Source organism: Felis catus, chromosome C1, assembly GCF_018350175.1.
Source record: "Felis catus isolate Fca126 chromosome C1, F.catus_Fca126_mat1.0, whole genome shotgun sequence".
NCBI classification, from domain to species: Eukaryota; Metazoa; Chordata; class Mammalia; order Carnivora; family Felidae; genus Felis; species Felis catus.
In genome coordinates this window covers 113,723,405-113,747,805 of record NC_058375.1, presented here as the reverse complement: position 1 = coordinate 113,747,805, position 24,401 = coordinate 113,723,405, and the positions used below count along the sequence as shown (strand labels likewise).

Sequence of the window (24,401 nt, the reverse complement as noted above, 5' to 3'; positions counted from 1 at the left end):
GCACCAGAATAGAAGATAATTGGCACAAAAGAAAGAAGGAAAGAAAGAAAGAAAGAAAGAAAGAAAGAAAGAAAGAAAGAAAGAAAAAGGCAGCAACAAATATCATCATCACCAATGAGGCAACTTTGCCTATGGCTGATCTCTATTCAATCCCTAAAGAATAGCTCTGTTTTTCCTTATTTAGAGCAGCCAAATTTAGGTCATTAAACCTAGACATCAAGATCTTTATAAAAGGTGAATATATAGCACATCAAAAATAACTGCCTTTTAAATTGAATGTGTGTGTGTGTGGGGAGGGGGGGTAGGATTTTTAAAAGGTAAAACTTTTGTTTACTGAAATGACTTTGTTCTTTAATGTTATTTAAATGGCTCCTTATAGGGGTACCTGGCTGGCTCAGTGTATAGAGCATGCAACTCTTGATCTTGGAGTTGTGAGTTCAAGCCCCACTTTGGGCATAGAGATTACTTAATAAATGGTTGCATATGAATATATGTATATGTATATATGTGCGTGTATGTGCAAATATATATGTATTATATATTATGGTTTCGTATAAGTGTTTGTGTGTGTGTGTGTGTGTATGTTGTGTGTATAGATATAGACAGATATAACTTGGCTTCCAGAGATTGGTTTGTATGTATGCAACTAACAGTATTGGTTTCCTACCCACCACTCACTCTGACTTCTTTCCCACTTCCTAAAAAAATTCCAGGTTTATTCAAGCTTTCATGTTCCCTCATGACTTCGTGTGCTCCTGGAAGTTTTCCTCCATTTGCAACCCCAGAGGATGCCTCCTAACTGATCTGAAGCAGTGGTTTTCAAAGTTCGGTCCAGGGGTCACTGGGAGTAGGGTTTGGGGGACCCTGGGACCATTTCAGGGAATCCACAACATTGAAACAATCCTCATTTTTGTACTAGATATTACTGTCTTTGTTATATTCCTTTCCACATGTAGAAAGGTGTTTTTCAGGGGCTACAAGATGTGTGATGACACCTCCACTCAGACAGCAAGGAGAATGTGTGCTGTGAGTTCTTGTTTTAAAGTTTCCTCAGCTTTCATTTTGAATACAGTGGATATGGATGGATATAAGACGGATAGAGATATCCAAAAATCTCCTCAGAATTTTTAAGAGTGGAAATGGGTCTTTAGACCAAAAACAAGTCTTAAGAACTTATGGTCCAAGCAAATGACTATGGTCCATTTTCATTGCCAGAAATTTGAGTAGGCATAAACACATGACACAATCTGGCCAATTAGAGGAATTCGGCAGGGTAGCTGAGTAGCTGATGTGTTTCTGAGAAAGGTTTCTTCATTCTTAAAAAGAAAAACAGCAAGAGGCAGCCTTTTCTTCCTTCCTTTCTCCCTTCCTTCCCTCCCTCCCTCCCTCTTCCTTTCTCTTTTTCTTTCTCTTTTTCTTTCTCTTTCTCTTCTTTCTTTCTTCCTTTCTTTCTTTCTTTCTTTCTTTCTTTCTTTCTTTCTTTCTTCCTTTCTTTCTTTCTTTCTTTCTTTCTTTCTTTCTTTCTTTCTTCTTCTGGATGTTGTTGGATCTGGATATGTCTGATGACCTTGGAGCTCAGCCACCTTGCTCCAGCTAGAAGTTGAGATAGCAACAGAGTGGGGGGGGGGGGCTTACCTTGCCTCTAAACACCTTGTTATTTGACATAATTACTCCCTGCGCCATTTAAATCTATAAACAACAAAAAAAGAAATAGCCATCAAAGCACTGAAGTTGCTCAGGATGGCTTTTACTTTTCTGGACGCTTGTAACTCCACAATTAGCATTTCCATATCAGAGTAGAATATATTTCTATAGGTTATTTTGGGACCCTGTTAAAACACTTTCTGTTAGGACAGGCAGGACCCCAGTTTTGCTCATTTCCTTTAACAGAATAAACAATATAGATATAAATTAATACACATAAGTTTGGTTCTGACCCCACATCAAATAATCAGTACCCGAGGAGGAATTATTTTTGTTTCTTTGAATCCCAAAGAATGGATTTATACATCAGCTTATCCCAGTCTTAAAGTCAGAAAAGTGAGTTTTCTAAGAAAAACCAGCAGAATTGGCATTGGGGGTATGATGTCTAGAATTTTTAAATTTGGTTATGTTGCTGAGGTTTTACGGAAGTCACCATTTTATATCCGTAGAGGTGCCTTTGCATAATGCACATAACTAAACAAATCAATTTAGAAATGAAGAATATAGTTCAGCTACTAATTCAGTTCAAATAATAAATTTTTATTTTATTATTTTTTTTAATGTTGATTTACTTTGAGAGAGAGACAGAGCATGAGCAGGGGAGGGCAGAGAGAGAGGGAGACACAGAATCTGAAGCAGGCTCTGGGCTCCGAGCTGTCTGCACAGAGCTGACACAGGGCTGACACGGGCTGACATGGAGCTTGAACTCACAAACCGCAAGATCATGACCTGAGCCAAAGTCAGATGCTCAACCTACTGAACCACCCAGGTACCCCAAATAATAAATTTTTAAATGGTAGAACTTTGGGGGTGCCTGGGTGGCTGACTTTGGCTCAGGTCATGATCTGACTGTTCGTGGGTTCGAGCCCTGCGTGGGGCTCTGTGCTGACAGCTTCAAGCCTGGAGCCTGCTTCAGATTCTGTGTCTTCCTCTCTCTCTGTTCCTCCCCTGCTCATTCTCTGTCTCTGTCAAAAATAAATAAACGTCAATTTTTTTTAAATGATACAACTTTTGTTTATTGAACTGGCCTTGTTATAGTTTAGTCTTTTTGTATCATTAGCATATGTTTTTATGTATGTATGTATGTATGTATGTAATTTTATTTAAAGAGTCATGAGAGATCTTTATGGGACAAACCCTTTGCAATGCAGACTCATTCAATCACCCAAAATATTCATTTAGCGATTTCTATGTCAAATACTATATCAGAAAATAGGTAGTTCATAGTAAGCAAGTAAGTACTGTTTCTTCATAAAACTGGGTCTGGAGTGGTGCATAAAAGGTAAACCAATAATCACACATGCATAAACACACCGATACAATTGCAAAGGTTGAGAAATGAGTTAGAAGGGAAGTCATCTGGTTTCAGTGCTGGGGAATTAGAGAGGGAGAAGAGGGCATGTGTTCCTTGGTAAGGTGTCCAAGGAAGTGTCCACTGATGAAGGGACTTTCAGGCTGAGACAAGAAAAGGAGGCTGTCATGCAGTATTTGGGACATGCTTCCTCGGCCATGTGAAAAGCAAATTCACAGGCCCTGCCTCTTAAAACCTGTGGGGTCATTATGAACAGGACAGACCCTGTGACGTACAGCAGCCAATCTTACACGGCCATTCTGACTCCATACAAATAGTAGTACATTTATAAAGCTCCAGGTAACAATGTGCTGAAATAATAGGGGCAATTCCATGTGCACTCCTGGCAGAGATGTACGGAATGTAAATGAACTTGGCCTGCCTCATCAAAGAGAGTTCCACATAACGTGTCCTGAGTGTGAATGTAAAAGGCAAGAAAGTATATGCTGATCAATGGCCAGAGTGATGCAGTTTGAAATGTATGTAAATATCGATGATTAGGCTGCATTACTGCTCATAGTAGGAAACATACATTTTTTTTTTTCATTCATTAATGCCTTTTAGTGTTTACTAAACACACACTCTATGTGTTGGGCACCGTGTCTGGGTCTGGTTAATGAGGGTGGAAATCTGTAAAAGACAAGTCTCCTGAAAGTAAGAAGCTTCCAATATTGTTGGGGGACAGACTTTATAAACATGATCACAAAATAAATAAATGTCATAGAAGGTAAGCAAAATACCTGTCCCTGGCTCCTGTCTATCTTTCTGTCTTTTGCTTTATTTTAAGGCAGAGTTGACTTGAGTTTTCTGTGTTTTAAATGTGATGGACTTTCTCATTGTAGGCCTTATATAGGCTTTGTGTCTGTAACATTCTGCCCACCCACTCATGTGTGGTTATTGTCTATTCATCACTTAAGCCTTGATTTAAATACATTTATTCTAAGCTATCTTTCCTAAATCAGTGTTTCTCAAAGAGTAGTACGTGAACCCTCCGTATCACAAGTGTCTAAGAATGTACTTTAAAAATGAAAATTCTTGGGTACCTCCACACCAGACCGACCTACAGAATGATTAGAGATCTAGAAAAAAGGCATTTTCGTGCATTTCACTGGAAATTCTTTTGCACCTTCGGTTTGCTCACCACTGTCCTAGATTGTGTCCAGGATCTTTTCTGTGCCCCCATAGCCACAATGATCTTCCCCTACCATTAAGTCTTATGGCCTGAAACCATAGGTTGTCTGATAACTTAATCCTCCAAAATGACTGAAAACTCAGAGATAAGGAAATGTCTGCTTACTAGCAGTTGTGAAATCCACGGTCTCACACAGAGCATGGTTGCCAGAGGTGGCCCATAAATAGATGGATGTTTTACAGTGATGAAGCAGATGTTACCCGGTAGTTAAGGGACAGAAAGGCCTTCTAGGCAGAGTGTATGCCTGTTCAGGCAAGACAAAGTGGTTCAGGTTGTGTGCAGCACAGATGGGGCTGGGTGGGTGGGTGTAAGTTAGCTCATGAATAGCTGTAAGGCACGCTACAGAGGGGGGTTTCTCTTCATGTTATCAACAGTCAATGCCTACAGGTGTTATGTATGATGAAGTAGGGGGCAAAAAAAGGAGGATAAGGTCCAAGAGACCTAGGTCTGAGGCCATGGACTGGTTTTCTTAGGACTTGTCCTTGATCTTATGTCTTAGTTTGCATAACTGGTAATTGAATAGAACTATCTCACCCTTTCTTAGTTCACAAGGATGAATATTTACACAGAATATACAAAGGAACATACCATGGAAACCATAAAAGCATTAAGTAAATGTCAAGTTGTTTTTTTTGTTTGTTTGTTTTTGTTTTTGTTTTTAAATACAGTTTAACATTCCACTTTAAGGATTAAAAGCTTTATCTGAGGGATACAGTTCTCGGCCTTGGAATAATCAAGGTAGTTAAATTTTCAGGCTACTTCTCTCTTGCCTGAAAGCCACAAAGGACTCTGGAGGCAAAAACTTTTCACTTGTATACTGTTCGTACCTTCCATTAACATCAGCTTCCTTTATTTATATTTTATATTGGTACAACATTTTACTCTTCTAAGCCCAGGTTAGATGGGTCTGCATGGCTTGTACTTTGACACTTTAGGATTCAAAAGTCATAATGGCTTTTGACATGTAGCAAATGTCATGTTACATCCTAGAGCCATGTCTATTTTTAGCAAATGGCTGATCTTTTCTCCTCCTCCTCCTCCTCCTCCTCCTCCTCCTCCTCCTCCTTCTTCTTCCCCTTCTTCTTCTTCTTCTTCTTCTTTTTCTTCTTCTTCTTCTAATATCCAGAATAAACTTCCTACATAAAATTAGCCTGGATTGGCTCAACCATGATCTTAGTGTCAAATAATTTTGACCATGTGAAGTGTTGTGCTTTCTGTGGCTAGAAGAAGCCACTTGCTTTAATAGAGGGGCGTAACTTTGATTTGAAGAGATGAGTGTTTCTAAATTACTGTAGAAAGTCCAGTTTAAAAACGCTTGAAGAAGTTAGTCTATAATAACCAATCAAGTCATTCAGAGTTTTGGTACAACATGCATTCAGTTTGTCTGTGTGAAGTGGAAATTTAATGCAAAGACTTTACAGCAAACACATCAACATTTACATCTTCGTTCTCTCATAAAAAATGCAGTTTATTTGAGCATGCTGAGGGCCATTGAATCTAGGCAAAGGAGTCTGGAATGGATGAGTAGTAGGAAGAATAAAGATAATAATTAATAACAGCATTAATAACAATAACAATAAATGCATTTAAGGGCACTGAACTAAGAATCAGACTTTTTATATTTATTTCCAGCACAATCCACGTGCCGAGTACTCCTTGTCACTGTTTTACAGTGGACAGAATTAAAGCTCAGAGATAAGAAACACAAGTCGTATGTGCAAGTGCACAATCCACCAACAGGCACATCTCATTTCCAATCTGTGCTTTATTTCAACACACCATGCTGCTTCTACCTCAGTATTTGAGGGCAGTGGGGATAGACTGTAATGAGAATCAGAAACCATATTTCAATGATGTTCGAAGCGTGCTGAGAGGGAGAAACTAAGTCAATTTCAAACAAGACGTTCTGTAGGTTTTTTCTTTGTAAAATACCTGCGGTTCCTTCAGGTGGTGGTATGTAGTATAAGGAGACACCATGTCATTCTCTTTGAGTGGATGGCACTCTTAAGTGGGAGCAGAAAATTGTGAAAAGAGTGAGAAAGAGAACAGCAGCATTCTTCACTGGTGGGACCTTTGTATTCTTGTTCTGTCATTTCAGAGGAGCCACATTCATGGTTGAGTTCGTCTTCTGTTTTTCATTCTGTAGCCCACACATGCTCTAGTTCCTTATGATTCTAATGCAACTGTAACTTAAAAATAATAAAATGAATTATGAAATGCATTATGTATTTAATATAACACGGAGTTCAGCAAATTCTAACGAGCAAATTCAATCAAAATGACTTGTGTTTTCCTTAGTTTTTGCAACTTATTTCTTCTTAATAATGTAAAAAATATCTTTTTCTACCCAGGATATGTTTGGGGAGTTTTGGGGGAGGCAGCATAGCTTAGATAAAGAATTTGGCATTTCAAATGGAAATCCAAAGCACAATACACCTCATACCATTCAGAATGTCAAAAATTAAAAAAGGCAAGTAGCAAGAATTGGCGAGGATGTGGCAAAAGGGAACCCTCATGAACTGTTGGTGGGAATGTAATTTGGTGCAACCAATGTGGAAAACAGTTAAGGAGGTTCCTCAAAAAATTAAAAAAATAAAACTACTGTATGATCCAGTAATTTCCCTGCTGAGTATTTACCCAAAGAACACAAAAATGCTAATTCAAAAGATATATGCGCCCCAGTGTTTATTGCAACATTATTTATAATAACCAAGATATGGAAGCAACCCAGATGTTCATGGACAGATGAATGGGTAAAGAAGATGTGGTGTATACAATAGAATATTACTCAACCATAAAAAGAATGAGATCTTGCCGTTTCCAACAAGGTGGATGGACTTAGAGGGTATTCTGCTAAGCGAAATAAGTCAGAGAAAGACAACATGTGACTTTACTTACATATGGAATCTAAAAAACACAAAACTAATGAAAAGACAAAAAAAATCAGACTCATAAATACAGAAAACAAATTGGTAGTTGCCAGAGAGGAGGGGGTGGGGGGATGGATGAAATAGGTGAAGGGAATCAAGAGGTACAAAATCCCATTTGTCAAATAGTCATGGGGAATAACAGTACAGCATAGGGAATGCAGTCAATTACATGGAAATAGCATATGGTGACAGATGGTTCCTACACTTATGGTGAGTATTTTGTAATGTGTGTAATTGTCATCACTATGTCATATACCTGAAATTATTATACTATTGTACGTCAACTAATTTTAAGCTACAAATAAAAGGAAATGACAACACAGGAAGTTCGTACTGTTGTCTCCATTTTCTGGTTGGAGAAACTAAATCTCAGAAAGGTTAACTTACCCAAAGATCTGCAGAAAGTGGTGGGGCTGGAACTCAAACCAGCAGGGGGAGGTTAACTGAATGGGAAGAGTTAAAAAAATATATAGTTTGGCATTTCAAGTTATAACCTCAACTTTGGTGGGGCCTCAACTTTGCCACACAATCGTTTTTATATCTTTTAACTTTTCGGTGTGTCAGTTTCTTCACCTGTAAATTTTGGAAGAGAGTAACAAATATCTGAAGAAACTTTGAGGGGAAAAGAAATAATACTTTACAAAGAATTATTGCGTAGTTACATAATAGGTACTTAATACATGGTGAGTATCGAGTCCTTGTGGCTTTTGAGGTTTTTTTGTTTTTGTTTTTGTTTTTCTTTGGGTTGTTTGTTTGTTTGTTTTAGCAAATGATTATTCCTTACTGCATATTACTTAACAAGGTTATAAGAAGGAAAAATAATCCTAACTTATTTTTCTGTCTCCATATATGTAAAGATATGAGAAATCGTTATATCAGGCCTCACACTGGGAGTATTTTCTCCTATAAGTGATTCTTGTCCCTTTCATTTCTTTTCATAAGATCCCCAGGTTTCCATCTTTATTATCCATCTAGAATAAATGCACTTTCCTCGACATAAGACTTTGTCCGAAACATCTCTTCCTAAGGAGAGAATGTCATTTTCTGGCATTATCCCCAATCTCTCCACGTGCTGATTCTTGTACCTGGAGCATGTATTCCTAGCAGTCACTATAGTGATGTCCTCTAAAGACCTTGGGCCTGATATAAGCTTCTTTCTAACTGGGTTCTGGAAATGAGATCTGGCACTTTTGACTTAGACCCTTAAGACATAGTGACATTGACATGTCACTTTCAGCTGCTTGGAAATCCTTCCTACAAGGCAGAAACTTCATGCCAGTTTATGCTTTTCTGTTCTTGTCTTCTGCCTCTTTTGCTAAATGCTCTGATCTCTAATTGAACCCCTTGATAACTTCCACTCAGTAGTGAATGTGCATTTGGAATTATAGCTGCGTAGATCGCATTCTAGTGACATTTGGGCAGGAGCAACTGGTCTTCATTAGAGAAAGCTTTTTGGCCTGGGAGACTATTAAATAACAATGTTTAAAAAGTCTCTTCTGAGACAAAGTCTTTTAAAGCCCGTATTATTAAGAAATAAACATACGTATGATCCTTTAATGAGTAACAAATACATGCAGCTACTATAGGATGTTTTTTTTGGAATATATAGGATATTTATTGGAATCTTTGGAAATCAGCAGTTTCCTCCCCTGCCCCAATGTTCTGTTACATTCACAGAAGCGTCACTTCACATCGCTATTGAATTTTCATTATCATTGCCTGGACAATTCTCATGAAATCTCCGACATGCAGGGGTAGGAAGAATGGCCCACAGAGATACCCAAGCCCTAATCCTCAGAACCTGTGAATGTGTTAGGTTAAGTGGCAAAGAAGAAGTAAGGTTGCAAATGCAATTAATGTTGCTAATCACCTAGCTTAAAATAGGGAGATTATTCTGGAGCATTTGGGTGAGCCCATTGCAATCACAGGGGTCCTTAAAGTGAAGAAGAAGGCAACAGAAGCGAATTAGAAGCAGATGTAGCTGTGGAGGAAAGACGTGCATCATACCTGGCTTTGAAGCTGGGGGGAAGGACAATAATCTAAGGACTGGGTGTCTTAGAGGGGATAGGAAAAGACGACAGATTACCCCCCTAGAACCTCTGTAAGAACTGCAGCCTTGCAGGCACCTTGATTTTAGCCTGGCAAGATCCATGTCAGACTTTTACAGAATTATAAGACAACAAATTGGTGTTATGTTAGGTTGTTTAATTTCAACTGTCTAGGTTTGTGGTAATTTGTTTTAGTGGCTGCATAAAATTAATATGCATGGTTTCTTTCCTTTTTTTTTTTGGTAAGAAGGGAGGGACGATAGACTGGTGAGGTATACATGGGTGTCAAAGGCGGAGAATATAAGGGCAAAACTGGAAAAGGTATTGTTAAGGGATATTAATTTCTCTTTTTCTTCCATATTCTCATCACACCTCTTTCTGCATGCTGCCCAAAAAATTCTCACCTGGAGATACATGGAGGCACTCTTTGACCATACATGGATTTGAAATAAATTTAATCTCCAATGGGTAGAGAGGGAAGCACCTGCCCTCTTCCAGAAAATAAACCGAGTATCATAATAAAATAATGATTTGAATCATCTAGGTAGGGTTAAACTATTGCACCTTAAATAGAAGAAACAGCTCATGTGTATTGTAGTTGTATGTAATTGTATCATAGCAATTTGTTTAAATGATCTTAGCTAGAAGAGAGAAAGTGGCTGAGTAATCTTACTACAAATCTTGAAGAGAATAAGGCATTTGATCTTGCTGTTAATCAATGATTGCTTCTTCACCTTTCACAAAGAGTCAAAGATACTTTGGAAGACTGCTGTCAGAAAATCCGTGCTCCCCAATCAGTACCATGAACAGAACTAAGCAGGTGAAAATCTCGAGTCTGGTCAGTTTATACAGACCGCTTAAAACACTGAACGTGAGAAACTTCTGGAAGTGCCACTTTGACTTCTATTCCCTCTACCTCTTTTCATTTTTTTTCCCTTGTGACACTTTTGAGTGTGATGTTGTAATGAGCATTGTAGTGTGCTTGAACTAATCCCCGGCATCCATAGATTAATGGTGATGGGGATAATGAAATAAATTTCATAAAACATTTAGAGTGTAGAACAGATTTATTAAGTCTTTGTCACAGTGCATAAAATACACGAATGAGACTTTGGAAGTTTGAAATGTTATCTCAAAGCAAAGATGGCCCTAATAGTTTCCTATGAGAGGTGGTTGATATATCGATGATAATCATGGGGATAAGGTTTGGGAAGAGGAGACAAAGAAAGACCTGGAATGGTTTCCCTTAATACAAAGAATTACAAGGCAATTTCTGGAATTTTAGACATTATTTAAAGAGGTTATGAGGCATAGTTTGAAAAAGAGAACACACACACACACACACACACACACACACACACACACACCAGCTTGTCTCCCATCTTGCAGAGCATCTTGGATTGGATTCTGAAGTTGCCAAAGCAAACATCATGGGTTTTGTCGGATGCCTGTCTTCAGTCCAATACAACCAGGTAGCACCCCTGAAGGCAGCCCTGCGTCACGCCACCATCGCACCTGTGACTGTCCAAGGGACCCTGACAGAATCCAGCTGTGGCTCTGTGGTGGATGCGGATGTGAATGCAGTGACCACAGTGGACTCTTCATCAGGTACAGTGCAACTGCCCTCCTTTGATAGTGCTACTTTTTTTTAAAGGAATGAAAAATATTTTTAATATTTATTTATTTTTGACAGAGAGAGAGAGAGAGAGAGAGAGAGAGAGAGAAACGGAGAGACAGAGCACAAGTGGGGGAGGGTCAGAGAGACAGAAAACGAAGCAGGCTCCAGACTCTGAACTGTCAGCACAGAGCCCAATGCGGGGCTTGAACCCATGAACCGTGAGATCATGACCTGAGCCTAAGTCGGGCACTCAACAGACTGAGCCACCCAGGCGCCCCCTGATAGTACTACTTTTGATATCTTCAAGAATTTTCTAGGTTAAAGGGTAGTATTACTCAAGTCCTTATTTTATATGATCACAGGTAGTTAAGAATTATGACTGATTTCTCATGGTTGAACTTTATATATATTGAATATAATTCCACTTTTAACATGATGAGTAGTTAGAACTACATGCATATTTGTGCATATACATGTGTATATATATACATATACATATATACATATGTATATATATACATATATATACACACACACTATGTATATATACACATATGTATATATACACACTATGTGTGTGTGTATGTGTGTGTGTGTGTGTGTGTGTGTGTATATATATACACTACAGTTTAAATGACTACCACCTACCACTCTGAGGATTGAAGAGTTTAGGGTCAGAGAGGCAGATTTGTTGTTGAACTAATATAATTCATGTGATATAATCAGCCTTCCTTAACAATAGGGAAGTCCCACAGCAGTATCATCCATATATCTTCTCTCACTTTACCACTCCCTAAAACACCTCTTCTGTCTTTCCTTAGTCACCATCATCATGGGGAACTTAAAGCATCCCTGGGATTTGTTTTAATTTAATCAAGTGTGGTAATGAGTTACCAAATTAGTTATTAATTATGAACAAAGAAAGCGGGTTGAGTTTTGCTGTTGCCCACTCGTCACCAAGCTTGGTGTCTTCCTGGCAGCAGTGAGGCATAATGGAAAGAAGCACAATGTGATAGGTGACTAGCCTCGATTTGAATTCTGAATCTGCCATGGATGAACTATAGAACTCCAGACAAGTTACTAAATGACTATGATCTAATCTCCTTATCTGTGAAACGGGAAAAATAATAGTCATGTTGTAGGCATTTCCTAAGGATGCAGTGATAATGGTGACAGCTGTTATAGGTCTGAAAATGTCACATGCACCATATGCATACATATCGGTACCATTATCCCCTTTTAATACATTTGCAGATTTGTTATTTAAGAAATGTTTTCTGGGGGTGCCTGGGTAGCTCAGTCGGTTAAATGTCCAATTCTTATTTTCAGCTCAGGTCATGACCTCACAGTTTGTGAAATCGAACCCCACATTAGGCTGTGCTGACAGCATGGAACCTGATTGGGATTCTCTATCTCCCTCTCTCTGCCCCTCCCCCACTCATTCATTCTCTCTCTCAAAATAAATAACATGTTTAAAAATTGCTTGCTTTCCAGCTGAATGTCACCAAGCCAACAAGTGGCAGAGTAAGATTCAAACCCAGATCTACGTGCCTTCAAACTTGATTGATGTTCGTTTTTCTTTTACTATATATGTAAACATGCATATAGTGAAATCCCCCTCCCCGACAGTGAGGGTTCCGTGGGGGTGTTAATCCTCCAGCACCCTTGTCTTTTCTGTCAATGGGCCCAGAATCCTTACGCAGCTAAAGAAATCTCTGAAGCAGACAGAATATGCATGCTTGAAGTAAGAGGCCATTGTCATGAATAGCAATGGTCCAGCAAAGCAGAGAGGGACATCAAGGTTAATCTGGGAGGTAAACTGTAGGCAAACGCAGGTATGGGTGTGTTCCACCATCTTCTGTTTTAACCCCTACAGCTGACGTAGAAGCCAATAGTCACGGAGCTATGGGGTGGAAGTTGTGTACCTCAGATGCTTTTTTGTGTGTATGTTCGTTTGGGTTCCAAAAAAAAAAAAAAAAAACTGCAAGCTCACAACTGTTTGAGAGCACTTGGTCTAACCCACAGATGTGTCTTCTCAAGTCCGTATTGTTGACCGCCTTCCAGGACTCTGAGTGAGGAATGAAGTGCCATGTGTTTTACTCCTTGCAGATCCCTTTGGGAAGACAGATGAGCGGGAACCGCTCACCAATGCAGTTCGAAGTGACTCGGCCGTCATTGGAGGTAAATCATTCCTTGTTGCTGAAAGCAGAGAGGACATAAATGATTCTGTGCTTGGGAGAGATTTATTTGATTCCTTCCTTAATTATGGCCATCTAGCATCCAGAGCCCCGCATGATCTGTGAGACTGGGAGGGAGCCTTTTCAAGAATAGTCATGGGTGCTGTTTGATCAAAGGCGCCCTCTTCCCCCAGCATCTACAGTCCCATGGATGCATCCTGCTCCCGATCCATCAGGCAGCCGACTACTGAGTCAACAGCTGGGACATTTACTTAGCGACAGGCAGTGTGCACCCTGTTCATCTCATGCAGTTGTCAGTTTTCCTAAAGCACAAACACAGCACACCAATAAAACATATGGGAAGAAGCCATGTTGGGGCAGACAGATGGGTGAAAGCCCCAGACCTGTCAGCTTTCTCCAGCAAGTGATTTGGGTTGGATGTAATGAGCAGGGTGAAACCCACAGGACTGGAGTTTCAAATCCAGCAGCACATATGGTTACAGATACAGATCTTGTCTACTCTGCTGTGAGCTTCCCTCTCCCTCCCCCCTCCCCAGCCTTTCCATTTTCTCCCTGTCTGTTGGTCTCACCCCTTTTTATCCTGCCTCAGCCTGGCTGCGTCCTCCAGTGGCTTGTTTCTTTCCTCCTTGGCCTTGCAACACAGAACGATCCCCAAACCTTGTTTAATGTTAGACACTTGTGAGAGACTAAATTCGTTGTCATCCAGGAGCCATAGCCCTAGCCGGTGCCCCCATCGCTGCCTTCTGGCAGGCCAGATGAACTGATCCACACCAGATGGAGTTCTGTTAAAAGTCGGCACTATCCATTCATTTAACTTCTATTTAATGAGCCTCAGCTATGGGTCAAGCCCTGTGCTAAGTATAGGGATACGTGGATGCTTCCCTCAAAGAACTCACAGCCTGGTGCGAGAGGGGACTGGTAAGCAGAAAACAAGGGACTAGCGAGTAGTGTTTTGAGGGAGGATGTACAAATGGCTGTGGAAGCACAGAGGTGCCCCATTACAATACGACTGTGAGCAACGGACACTGTGACCTTTCCTCCTTAAGGAAGTTCTTAAAATGTCTGACCTGAATTTCTGCTTCAGGGAAGAGAGTCCAATTTGATTTTTGTTTGGCATCAAGAAAGAATGTATTGTCTGTTTCTCTTCCAACAATTTCTCATTTGACATGTGGAGAAGAGACTTTTGTGACTGCTGACATTTCCCACCCAGTTATATGCTTCCGTGAGTCTCTAAGAGCAGGAAAGGCATCCTAGCCCCTTGGGAAAATCCCTCTAACAGTCTGTGTAAAACAAGTAGAAATTAGTTCTGTATTTCATCTCATAAAGCTGCAGCCCGTTCTTGGGAGTCCCTCACTGCCACCCAGTTTATTCATAGGTTTGTTAACTTACGTGGCTTTACTCTGCCTGATTCTGAAATAGTCAGGGAAAATGCTGTATAAGGGTTTAGGAATATATTTTTTTAAAGTAAGCAATCTTAATGATGGCCCCAGCTCTGATACAAATTGGTAGAAGATGTGCACTCAATATTTTTAACTCTCAAATATCCATGCTTATGTAAATCACGGTGTAGGATGTCCAAAACTAATGTTCTAAAATAAACACATTTTGTCACTCTCCATTCTACTCAGAAAGAGAAACAAAACAGCAGAATACACACTTTCTTGGGAATAAGCTTATATGTGAATGTCATACATACTTCTCAAATATTTGAATGTTGGAAAACCTACATTCATGTATAGATGCATTCTCCCGTTTAAAAGTCACCAGATTCTACATTTTCACCCTCTTTTTGCTGACTTTGCTCTTTGCATCCCGAGAGGCTTCCTGGCAAAGGGTAGGGACGAGACCTTCGAGTCAGCGAGGGCAACTTGCCGAGTCGATGCAGTAAAATCACATGCAGTGAGAGCAGGCGGGAACCTGAGTAACTGGAAGAGGTCTGCCATTTCAGCTGACTCGGCGTCTCCGGAAAACAGAACATACCATCTCTGCACCGGCCCATGACTAGCAGAGCACGGAGCAGTGGAGGAGTGCCCTGTGTGTTTGGGAAGCGTCCCATCACATAGCAAATCATTTTTAGCAAAGCAAACATACACCCTAAAGGAATTTACATCAGGAGAGGGTGTATTGAGGTGTGTGATGCTTCGGGATGGTTCTCTAGGGTGCTGAAGTAGTTCTAAAATATTTAGCTGCAAGGGGACAAAGAAATTACAAGCGATTACAAATGGCACATGTGCTAATTAAAAGATTCTGTTGCATCTTTAGGCCTAAATCAGGTCTTGAAGAAATAACTAAGAAATCCTTGGCCAGGATGAGTCCATATTTATATGATAGCATTCTCTGATTTAGAATGGCTTTCTTTCTGGCTTCTTAGAAACTGAAGACTGAAGGTATTTCAGCTGGTCTTCATTTCTGGGCAAGAATCTGTTGTTCCTTGTTGGGTTAGTTTTGTTTCGTTCTACTGAGTGCCTTGCCGGCCTCGACTGAATCATCTCTTCCAAGTAGATGATCCATGATGATTTCCTTCTCTCTTTCTTTCCTCTTTCTCAACAGGAGTGATAGCAGTGGTGATATTCATCATCTTCTCTATCATCGGCATCATGACCCGCTTCCTTTACCAGCATAAGCAGTCACACCGCACTAACCAGATGAAGGAGAAGGAATACCCAGAAAATTTGGACAGCTCCTTTAGAAATGACATTGACTTGCAAAACACAGTGAGCGAGTGTAAGCGGGAATATTTCATCTGAGAAACTGCAGGGTCACCTAATATTCTTTGGGTTGTTGTTAAATTTTTTCTCCTTTCTCCTATCTTTTCATTTTGGTCATCCTCCTTTTCTCATTTGTTTGCCAATTATGTTTGGCACACCCCTGTATCAACCACAGCATCTATCCTCTTGACCCAGCCCAGAAGACCAGGCAGCTATGGCCACTGCCTTCCTTTCCGACAAAGTTATGGTGGTGATAGTGACCACTCAACAGACTGACTTTACTCTAGACAAAGAAGAGACACATGGGTGTACATGTGCATATTTAGTTCTATATTTCCAGTTTCTAAGTAAGACGCACTCTTTAGTTTCACAGCCGTCCAGTCTTGCATTAAACCTCAGGCTTATGTTGAACCTGAGCTCTGTGACTTAGGCATATGACAGTCACCCTTGACATCCTCCCCCATCTCAAGTTCATTCCTACCAAGGAACTCAGGGTAGAGAAAGAAGACGCTAAAAACCTGGTTTGCTTCAGTGGCACTTTCAAAGGATTAAGAGAGGTTTGTTTTGTGTTGCTTTTCCTTACCACAGGACGCCCATTGCCCTAACCCATCACCCTTTTTCACTTTGACTCTTCTCCCCGAGTATTTCAAATATAAAATTCCTTATAGTAGTGAGCCATTCCTTTGCTCCTTTCATGCCACTCTCTCCTGGGGCCGGCACTTTAGAACAGCACACAATAGCATAAACCTAGGGGAAGCATGGAAAATAGTATCTTGAAACTAGGAGGTAAAAAGGAAAGCTGCTAGGAAGTAGATGTTCTATAACTTCAAAAATGCCTCTTCCAATTTTGTAAGAAATGTTAGCTAGGTTATTCCTGGGATTATTATACTAAGGTATATATATATATATATATAAATATATATATAAGTTGCTGCAACATAAAGAAATTCAAATAAAGGTCTAAAATAGTACCTGGTTCCATGAAGAGCTTTAAAAATAAAAATGAAAACAAAAAATTTTAAAAAAACCAAAACTGCACGAAAGAAGAGAAATATCAAGCAGGATTCTTCCCTTCTATCTACTCGCCAACGATCTAGTGACTAAAGTGAATGAATGCAGGTGTCATGTTTTCTAACAGACACAATGACCCACCTCTGTCCATAGAGACATTCTCTGGGAGGTTCAGGGCATACTGACTGGGGCATTATGGTTTCCCTGGTGAACCCTCACTGTTTAGTTTGAGAGGCCCTCTTAGGTTCTACAGTGAATCACATTTTAAAGTCATCTATATTCCATGTATATAAAGGCCCCCACACACATCTTTTTGCAGGCATAGACTCTCACGTGAGGTGATGTGAAGTTTCAGGGTATCTGTCCCTCCCGAAAACAAAGCATCGAAGAAACATAGTTATTCCTTCAAGAAGGCATCCCTAGCTCATCCACGAGGTGGTGGTAAGAATCCTAACGATTTTACTATGACGATGGGTCTCACTCTGCCTCTGGGCCATCTTGGAGAAAAAGAGAAGGGGAAAACAATATAAAGTCTCCGGTATGCTGAAAATGCCAATATAATGATCCACAAATGTGGAAAGTCCTTGCCGATTCTCTTTACGAGACAGATTCAGTTTGGGAAACAATTACCACGTTGCAGTTTGCCAGCCTCGACAGTGAGCAGACATTCCATTTTCTTCTTAGTGTGTCTATCTCCCCTGGCGTGGCCAGGCTCACGATGAAGAACTCATTAGCTCCGTCTCATCTCAAATCCGTTTCAGGCTTTCCTTTCAGGGTCTGAGCACGTGGGCAAGGATCAGCTTGTAATCATATTTATCAACTTGAAGATGTTGTTCTAAATATACATTCTCTTCTTAAAACTTTCTGCAGATTCTTAATCACATCATCATGATATCATTTTGCTAGTAAATGTATTTAAAGGATTCCAATGCTGGCATCTTTGTTTTTTTTTTTTGTTTGTTTTTGTTTTTTTTTCTTCTAGCATTTTTAATAAGATGAATGATTCATCAATAAGAGGAAAGATCTTTAAATATTATTTTCTCCTGCCCCTTCCACCCCTGTTTCCAATGTTCACTTTTGAATTGTTGATTTCCATAAAAAAGGCTGTATATAAATCAGCCTCTTGCTGATTTGGACTACGGGGACATAGTCCTTTCTCCCTGAAATAAAAGTCACCACGAAGCACAGTAGGTTTAGCCTGAAGCGTCTCCAATAATGAAATGGAAAGGCAAAGGAAGGTGTGAGGAATAAAACTGGAACCCCTCATTATTCAAGTCTCTGAGAAGCGAGGACTATATTTTGCTGGCATAGCGCTGACAGAAGAAACGGAGAACTAGCAAAGGCCAACTCCGAGTATTTGCTTTCCTCATCCACTTATAAATGCTTGTAGGTAGTTCTATAGGGTGAAGATTCCGTGAAGCTCTCTTCTTGCCCCTCTCACACTGCAGAATCCACCAGCATGCCTCCCCACGCATGTAGACTGTCTATACGTACGCGCTCCGTATCACAGGCTGAGAAACCAATGCCAAGACCGTGCAATCAGCACATCACTCTTGTAAGTAAAGTCTCAGGGCTAAACCAGAATTATTTTTACAGGGTTGGATTGTTTTGTAACCCCAGAGAACACTGACTTTCACTAGATGTATATGGAAACAAGCAAGCAGCTCCCTCCAAAGCAAAACACAATTTTCACTTAGAAATAAGTGCTAACTCTGCCTGTCTTTCCTCAGTGGTACCAAACCCAGGTAGTTTTGTGCAACTGTTGAATCGCGTGAGTGTTCTGACCTTTGAGCGATTATAATCTAAAACAAATGGTCATTGAAAGCACTCTGCCCCCTCCTTAACCCCTGTTTTCTGCTTTGGTAATCAGGTTTCCTAACTGCATGCTCTGAGAGCTGGACCACCATAATCCCCCACTGTAACCCTCAGTCCTTGATAGCTGTGGATTACAAAAATATTTTATGGAATGTGGTCGCTTTACAGCAAAACCGAAAGCACCTGTGCAATTTCACATTCTAAGGGGGATACTTTATTGATATAATTTCTACCAAGCAAACCTATTTACATAAGCAACAGTACGTATGCTTACCCTAAAAAATACTTCACACCCACTGCAACATTCGCTGGGTGTATAAGTTAGACTGCTGTGGTCTCTATGAGAATTCACCTAGAGAATTAGACATTTGTTGCTTCTCTGGATAAGGGTTTATGGATAACTTAGCCTCTTCTGTTCAGTCTCAGCTGCATATGGGAGATTTATTTTAAGGATCCCAGGACTGATTTTTTCAAACAGTTTCTGTTCCCTCTTGTAATCACAGACATGGCACTAAACCTGACTTCTACCTTTTGTTAGCTCCATGACCATTGCAGGGTAACAGGAGCAGGATCAGAACAAAAGAAATAGATTGTTCCCTTTCCTTATTCATCATGAAGTACATACTGAATGCCCAGTACCCCAAGGGTTGAACTATACATTGGCTGCACAAATATAAATTATACCTTGTTCTTGCCCTTAGAGGAGCTCCAAGTCTATTGGGGCAAGAACAAGGTATAATTGTTGTAAAAGGGCTAGGCAGAGAGTGTTATAGAATATAGAGCAGAGGTCCTGCATGATTATTTTTGCAAAGCCTTGGCTAGGGACTGAAGCAGACAATTTTCTGGAAAATGTTCATAATTTTTCTTGTATATTCCACTTTCAATATGCCGCTGTGTTTCTCTTCCTCGAACCAAATATCTGTCTATGCAGATGTATTTCTGTAGAGGGAAATGGATTAACTCTTTAGGAATGGCAAGAAAAGATGGTCCTTGTCTCTAAAGTACTTTGGGGAAGGCCTGATTCTTTCCATTCTTGCTTCTTTTCTGGTTGAGGGATTCTGAAGCCCCTTCTCATCAGTCAGACCTAAGCGATGGCTTGGGGGCCCTCTGTGGGGGAGGGACAACAACCTCCACTTCCGCTCCCCTCCTCCTCTCATATCAATTCCTTCAAGGCCATGTGGTTGTAACCATTTGCTCTTCCAAATGCCCCTTAACATGTCTGCTGTCCTCTTGCCCCTCCTAAAACCCTTCTTTGTCCCCACGAACCATTTGACTCTACTTAGAAAGGTCTCTGAGAACGAGATGAAGTAGCTTCGGGTAAATAACTGACTAAAAATTGTTGTCCATCTAAGTGAGGTCTCACCTCTGTGCCCCGGGTGAGTTTTTTTCCAATCCTGAAAGTCACACCTGTCTCTTCTCTGCAGGAAGCTCATTCACTTAGAGGAGCCGCACCGGGAGGCTACGAACAGAGTGTCTCCTCCAAGATATTCAGGGAAATAGGAATCAGGCTGTTGAAATCTTTCTTACAAAAAGCCTTGACAGTTTGTCCACCAACTTGCCCTGGCTTCCTTTGAATTCCCCCACAGCTGCAATCCATCAAGTCCACATTGCAACCCCGGCCTGCCAAGAGGAATTTGAGACAGTGTGTAGCTCTCCTCCTCATTTTTCCTTAGCCTAAAGGCTTTGACATACTTAGGCTCCTGTTGTCCTACAGGTCACAAGCGGACCAAAGGAATAAAGAGGTTTCCTTGTTCCCGCAGATGCGAAAATGGTTCATGGGAAAAGGCAAAAGCAAACCCCAAACTTTCAGAAAACATGGAGGCTGACTGAGTGCTACTTCGTGTCTGTCATGCAGTTGGAAAATGTTTTCTTTAAAAGACACGCAGCGTAATTGAATTACTTCCACACACTGTTCTTGGTTCTTTTCTCCGCCCTTCCTCCCACACTCCCACCCCCACTGTTGTTGAGCCCATCCAGTTTGCAGATTTGGGTCCCTGGTGTGCATCGCTGCTTCCACAAATCCCAAACAGTTAAACCTCTTAAAGGGGGAAAAAGCAGCGTAAGCAGACACATACACAAAGATTTTGTAAATAGGGCTGCTAGTCAGGCTTTCTCCAGGACATCCTACATACACGGCTCTTCAGTAGGGATAGACACATCTCCTCTTGAGTTGGCGGTTGTTTGAAACCTTCGTATAAGGTTTTGATACTGAACTCTTGCTATTTTTGAGTGATTTTTCTCTTATTTTGCACTACGGAGCTCTGAGAAAGAACAGAAAAGCACATTTTAGTTTTTTTTAGTGAAATATTGTACTTTGTCAGCTAGTTGTCTGTCTTTTGTAATGTTTATAGACTACAAAGTGGCTGAGTAGACGTGAGCAAGGATGAAGGCAAAGCTTGGTGTGGGTGTTTCGACCACACCTGCTGTGAACACGTTGAGGAGGAAGGGGGGATCTGTGGCAACAGTCGGTGGCCATCTCAGGTGTGGAGGGTCATTGCTCCCACCATGGAGCAGGGGCAACAACTCTTCCCTCTTTCTTGGCTCCTAAATCAGGAGTCCCTTCAGTGCATTTGGATCACTGTCTTACACATTAGGGAAAGAGGCAATATCATGGGCTTCGCATGATGAATCCATTACCAACCTTGGCATGACATTTTTTTACCCTTCTCAGCCCTACTCCAACCACGTCTCCCTCCTGCCCCCAATATTTTTATTTCAACAAGATTTTCATTGTGTGTTATCACCACAGTGACCCAACCTGCCAAGGTTGAACACCCAGATACAATTTTAAGGACAAGAAGGTGTCAGAACAACTCTTCGAATCCACTATCCCAAATCAAAAGCCCCATGGGTGGGATACTTGAGGTCCTGAAATCAGTCTAGTGGTCCTTCTTTCCCCTTCATTGGTCCTGCCATCCATGTGGCATGCCACATTATAAGACGATGTGATACTGTCCATCCCCAACAACAGATACTGCCAGGGACCCACCATCTAACACTATTTAGGAACACTGGTTTTCTCAATCCTGACCACTGACGCAGAATACCAGAACAAAATTAGGAGAGCAGTCCTAAGCCATGACCAAAGGTGAATCTAATTGTTTTAATAATTAAATGTCGGTCTTATTTTCATTCACATCATGTTCTTCCATGCCTCAGATGCCAGCAGTAGCCTCAGAGGACATGAAAAAGGTGCTGGGCATTCAAGAGGAACATTGTATTACCCTATAGATTCTTTGGAAGGCCCATAAGTAGAAACTTTCAGTGAAACTCTAAGGGATAATACTTAACAGGCTTCTGCCTAGTCATACTTTTCCATTATAGTCAACCCCATCCCCAAGGCTTTACATGAAATATTAACATAGTCTCTTCTATCCGAATGGCAGTGTCAACCTGTGTAACCTTGCCCTGCCTTAAATACTCATGCAAAAAATACCAAACCTTGCTTTAAAGCAGCATACTTATAGTGTGAGAGGGTCTTATTTAGTGAGGTCCAACACGAAGACTTTTCTCCTTCTGAAGCTGGTAGTTAACAGGCCTCCTGATATCATGTGCTGTCGTCTTAAGCTGTCCCTTCCTTCAGTCAACTGGAAGAGGCAAAAGGGGTGCAGGGTTGTCACTGGGAATAGAAGGGCAGGCTGAGGGGGAACCAGGAGTCTGCCTCCAGGATTTGATAGGGAAAGAGTCAGCAAACTTTTTCTGTAAAGGGCTGGATGGTTTAATTTAGGCTCTGCAAGCCAGACAGTCTGAAAGTTGCAAATACTCCCTTCTTCTGCTGTGGCAGGAAGTGGGCCATACACGGACAAAGAGGCACGGCTGTGTTCCAATAAAACTTTATTCACAGAACAGGCCACATGTCAGATTTGGCCCATGGACTGCAGCTTGCTGATGTCTATGATAGCCCATTGCCATGTCCATTTCAGATGGGAAATCTCTCTCTGGCACGCAGTGGTCCTCCTTTTTGAGGAATGAGAAAGAGTGGGGGGATTATTTTTAACAAGTAAATAATAAAATGCAAAATAACTTCTCCCCCCCCTCCAAAACTATATGTAGACTTTCTATTATGGCAAAAGCACAAAACAGGTCACCTCTCTTTGTAGATCTGCCAGAGTCTTGCTTTTTCCTTTGGATCTTCTCATTTTTGTTCCCAAAACAGAATCTCAAGTGATGTTGCCTCGTTCCAAGTCAGTTTTGTAGACCACGTAACATGTCTTAATAATACACTGTATGGGGAAAAATAAAACGTTAGCCTTAGATTTCTTTGTTTTCTATGGTTACTGTTGTACAGAAGAAAGACTTAAACTGTAAATAATGTATATTTAATAAAGAGAGAATTTTGTATGATTTTGTGTGGAAGCCAAATGTGTCTTGCTGTGTTTTCTTGGGTTAATGAAGAGTCTAACAATTAATCCCTTAGCTCTCATTCTCATCCCTTAGACCATTAACTCCAAGACAACATGACCTGTGGTGTTGCTGGAGAAACATGAAACTCCCACTCCCTGGGTTTATTGATTTCAGCGGGCCTGAAAGTGCTGTCATGGGCTGTCTCATCACTAGGCTGAATTATACTCGCCTGCTTTCCTGGCTCAAATGCCTATGACAGCAAGCTCAGTGACTTGGTCAAAAAGCACGTTCAGGGCTCTGGAACCATCCTGGTTTCATCCACCTGTATGAAACCCTAGGCCTCTCCTAAACCTTCATCCCTGCCAGCTTAACAGCAGCCACGTTGCTTATCTTGCCTTCCCCTTCTTCCCAGAGGAAACCCCAACCCCAACTGGACTTTTATGTGTTTAGGATATTAAACAATCCATAGTGATGATTAGAACTCACTTCATATGCTGATTAAGATTCTATGTATGGGGTAGTCAGTCAACAAACAGTCAAAAAACTGGCAAAGGTTTTAAACAGGAGAGTGACACTATCAGATTTACCTTTTAGAAAATCTCATCTAACTTCTCAATGAAGAATTGGCCATGGAGAAACAAGAGGGGAGGGGGAGAGAACAGTTAGGACCCATTGCCGGAAGGGAGGTTGTTTGGACTAGAGCTGTTGTAGAAGAGAATATAATAGTAGAGCTGGGTCCAGAGAGAACCAAAAGGGTTTGCTTATGGACTTGAAGGAGATTATGAGCAGAACAAAGAACCAAGAAAGATTAGAACTTGGGGCTTAGGCCATTGAATGGACAGGAGAAAATAAATAGCTTTGTCTTGGAGAACGGTGGCTGAGAAGTAGGAAGAGTGGATCCTGAGCTCAATTTGGGATTTTGTTAAGTTTAGGATTCCCACTGGGCAATAAGTGTAGGTGTCAAACAGGTATCTGGGTATATGTCTGCAGTTCAGGAGTGTGGTGGCTCTAGAGAGATACTTGGGAGATATTTGAATCTGTATATGCATTTACAGATCTACACATCTGTGTGTATGTGTGTGTGAGCGTCTGATTGAAATCATCCAGACAATGAATGCAACTAGGGAATAGAGCCTGGAACGATGGTCTGTTAGAGGAGAAGGAGGCAGACATCGAGGAAGGAGGAAGACGGGGTAAGTTGGAGCTCAGAAAACAAAGTGTGTAATGAAGAGGAAGTGAACAGCTCTTAAATGCTACTGAGAAACCAAGTCAGATGAGAATCGATAATGACCATGGGCTCTAGCAAGATCAAAGCCCTGACGACCCTTAGAACCACTTAATGAAGAAGTGGCAAGTCCATGTGATTTCGAGTCAGCTGAAGGGATGGAGAAGCTAGGGGGAAGCATGGGATAAGACTCAGAGCAATAATTTTATGGTACAAACATGGACATTGGAGCCAGGCAAGCCACTGGGGCTCAAATC

General features: G+C 40.9%; 1 protein-coding gene across 4 annotated transcripts in view; it reads left to right on the top strand.

Moving 5' to 3' along the window:
* CNTNAP5 (contactin associated protein family member 5) overlaps nucleotides 1-22,931 on the top strand; it is an 805,732-nt gene extending 782,801 nt beyond the window's left edge. For 2 of the 4 annotated variants that reach the window (XM_011285199.4, XM_045033599.1), the window contains 3 exons: nucleotides 10,615-10,833; nucleotides 12,953-13,024; nucleotides 15,592-22,931. In XM_011285199.4, the coding sequence (XP_011283501.3) occupies nucleotides 10,615-10,833; nucleotides 12,953-13,024; nucleotides 15,592-15,788 (488 nt within the window). In that variant the 3' untranslated portion in view covers nucleotides 15,789-22,931. The remainder of the gene's footprint in view (nucleotides 1-10,614; nucleotides 10,834-12,952; nucleotides 13,025-15,591) is intronic. The other 2 variants (XM_011285200.4, XR_002161348.3) reach the window with 2 other exon arrangements.
* The last annotated feature ends 1,470 nt before the right edge of the window (nucleotides 22,932-24,401 follow it).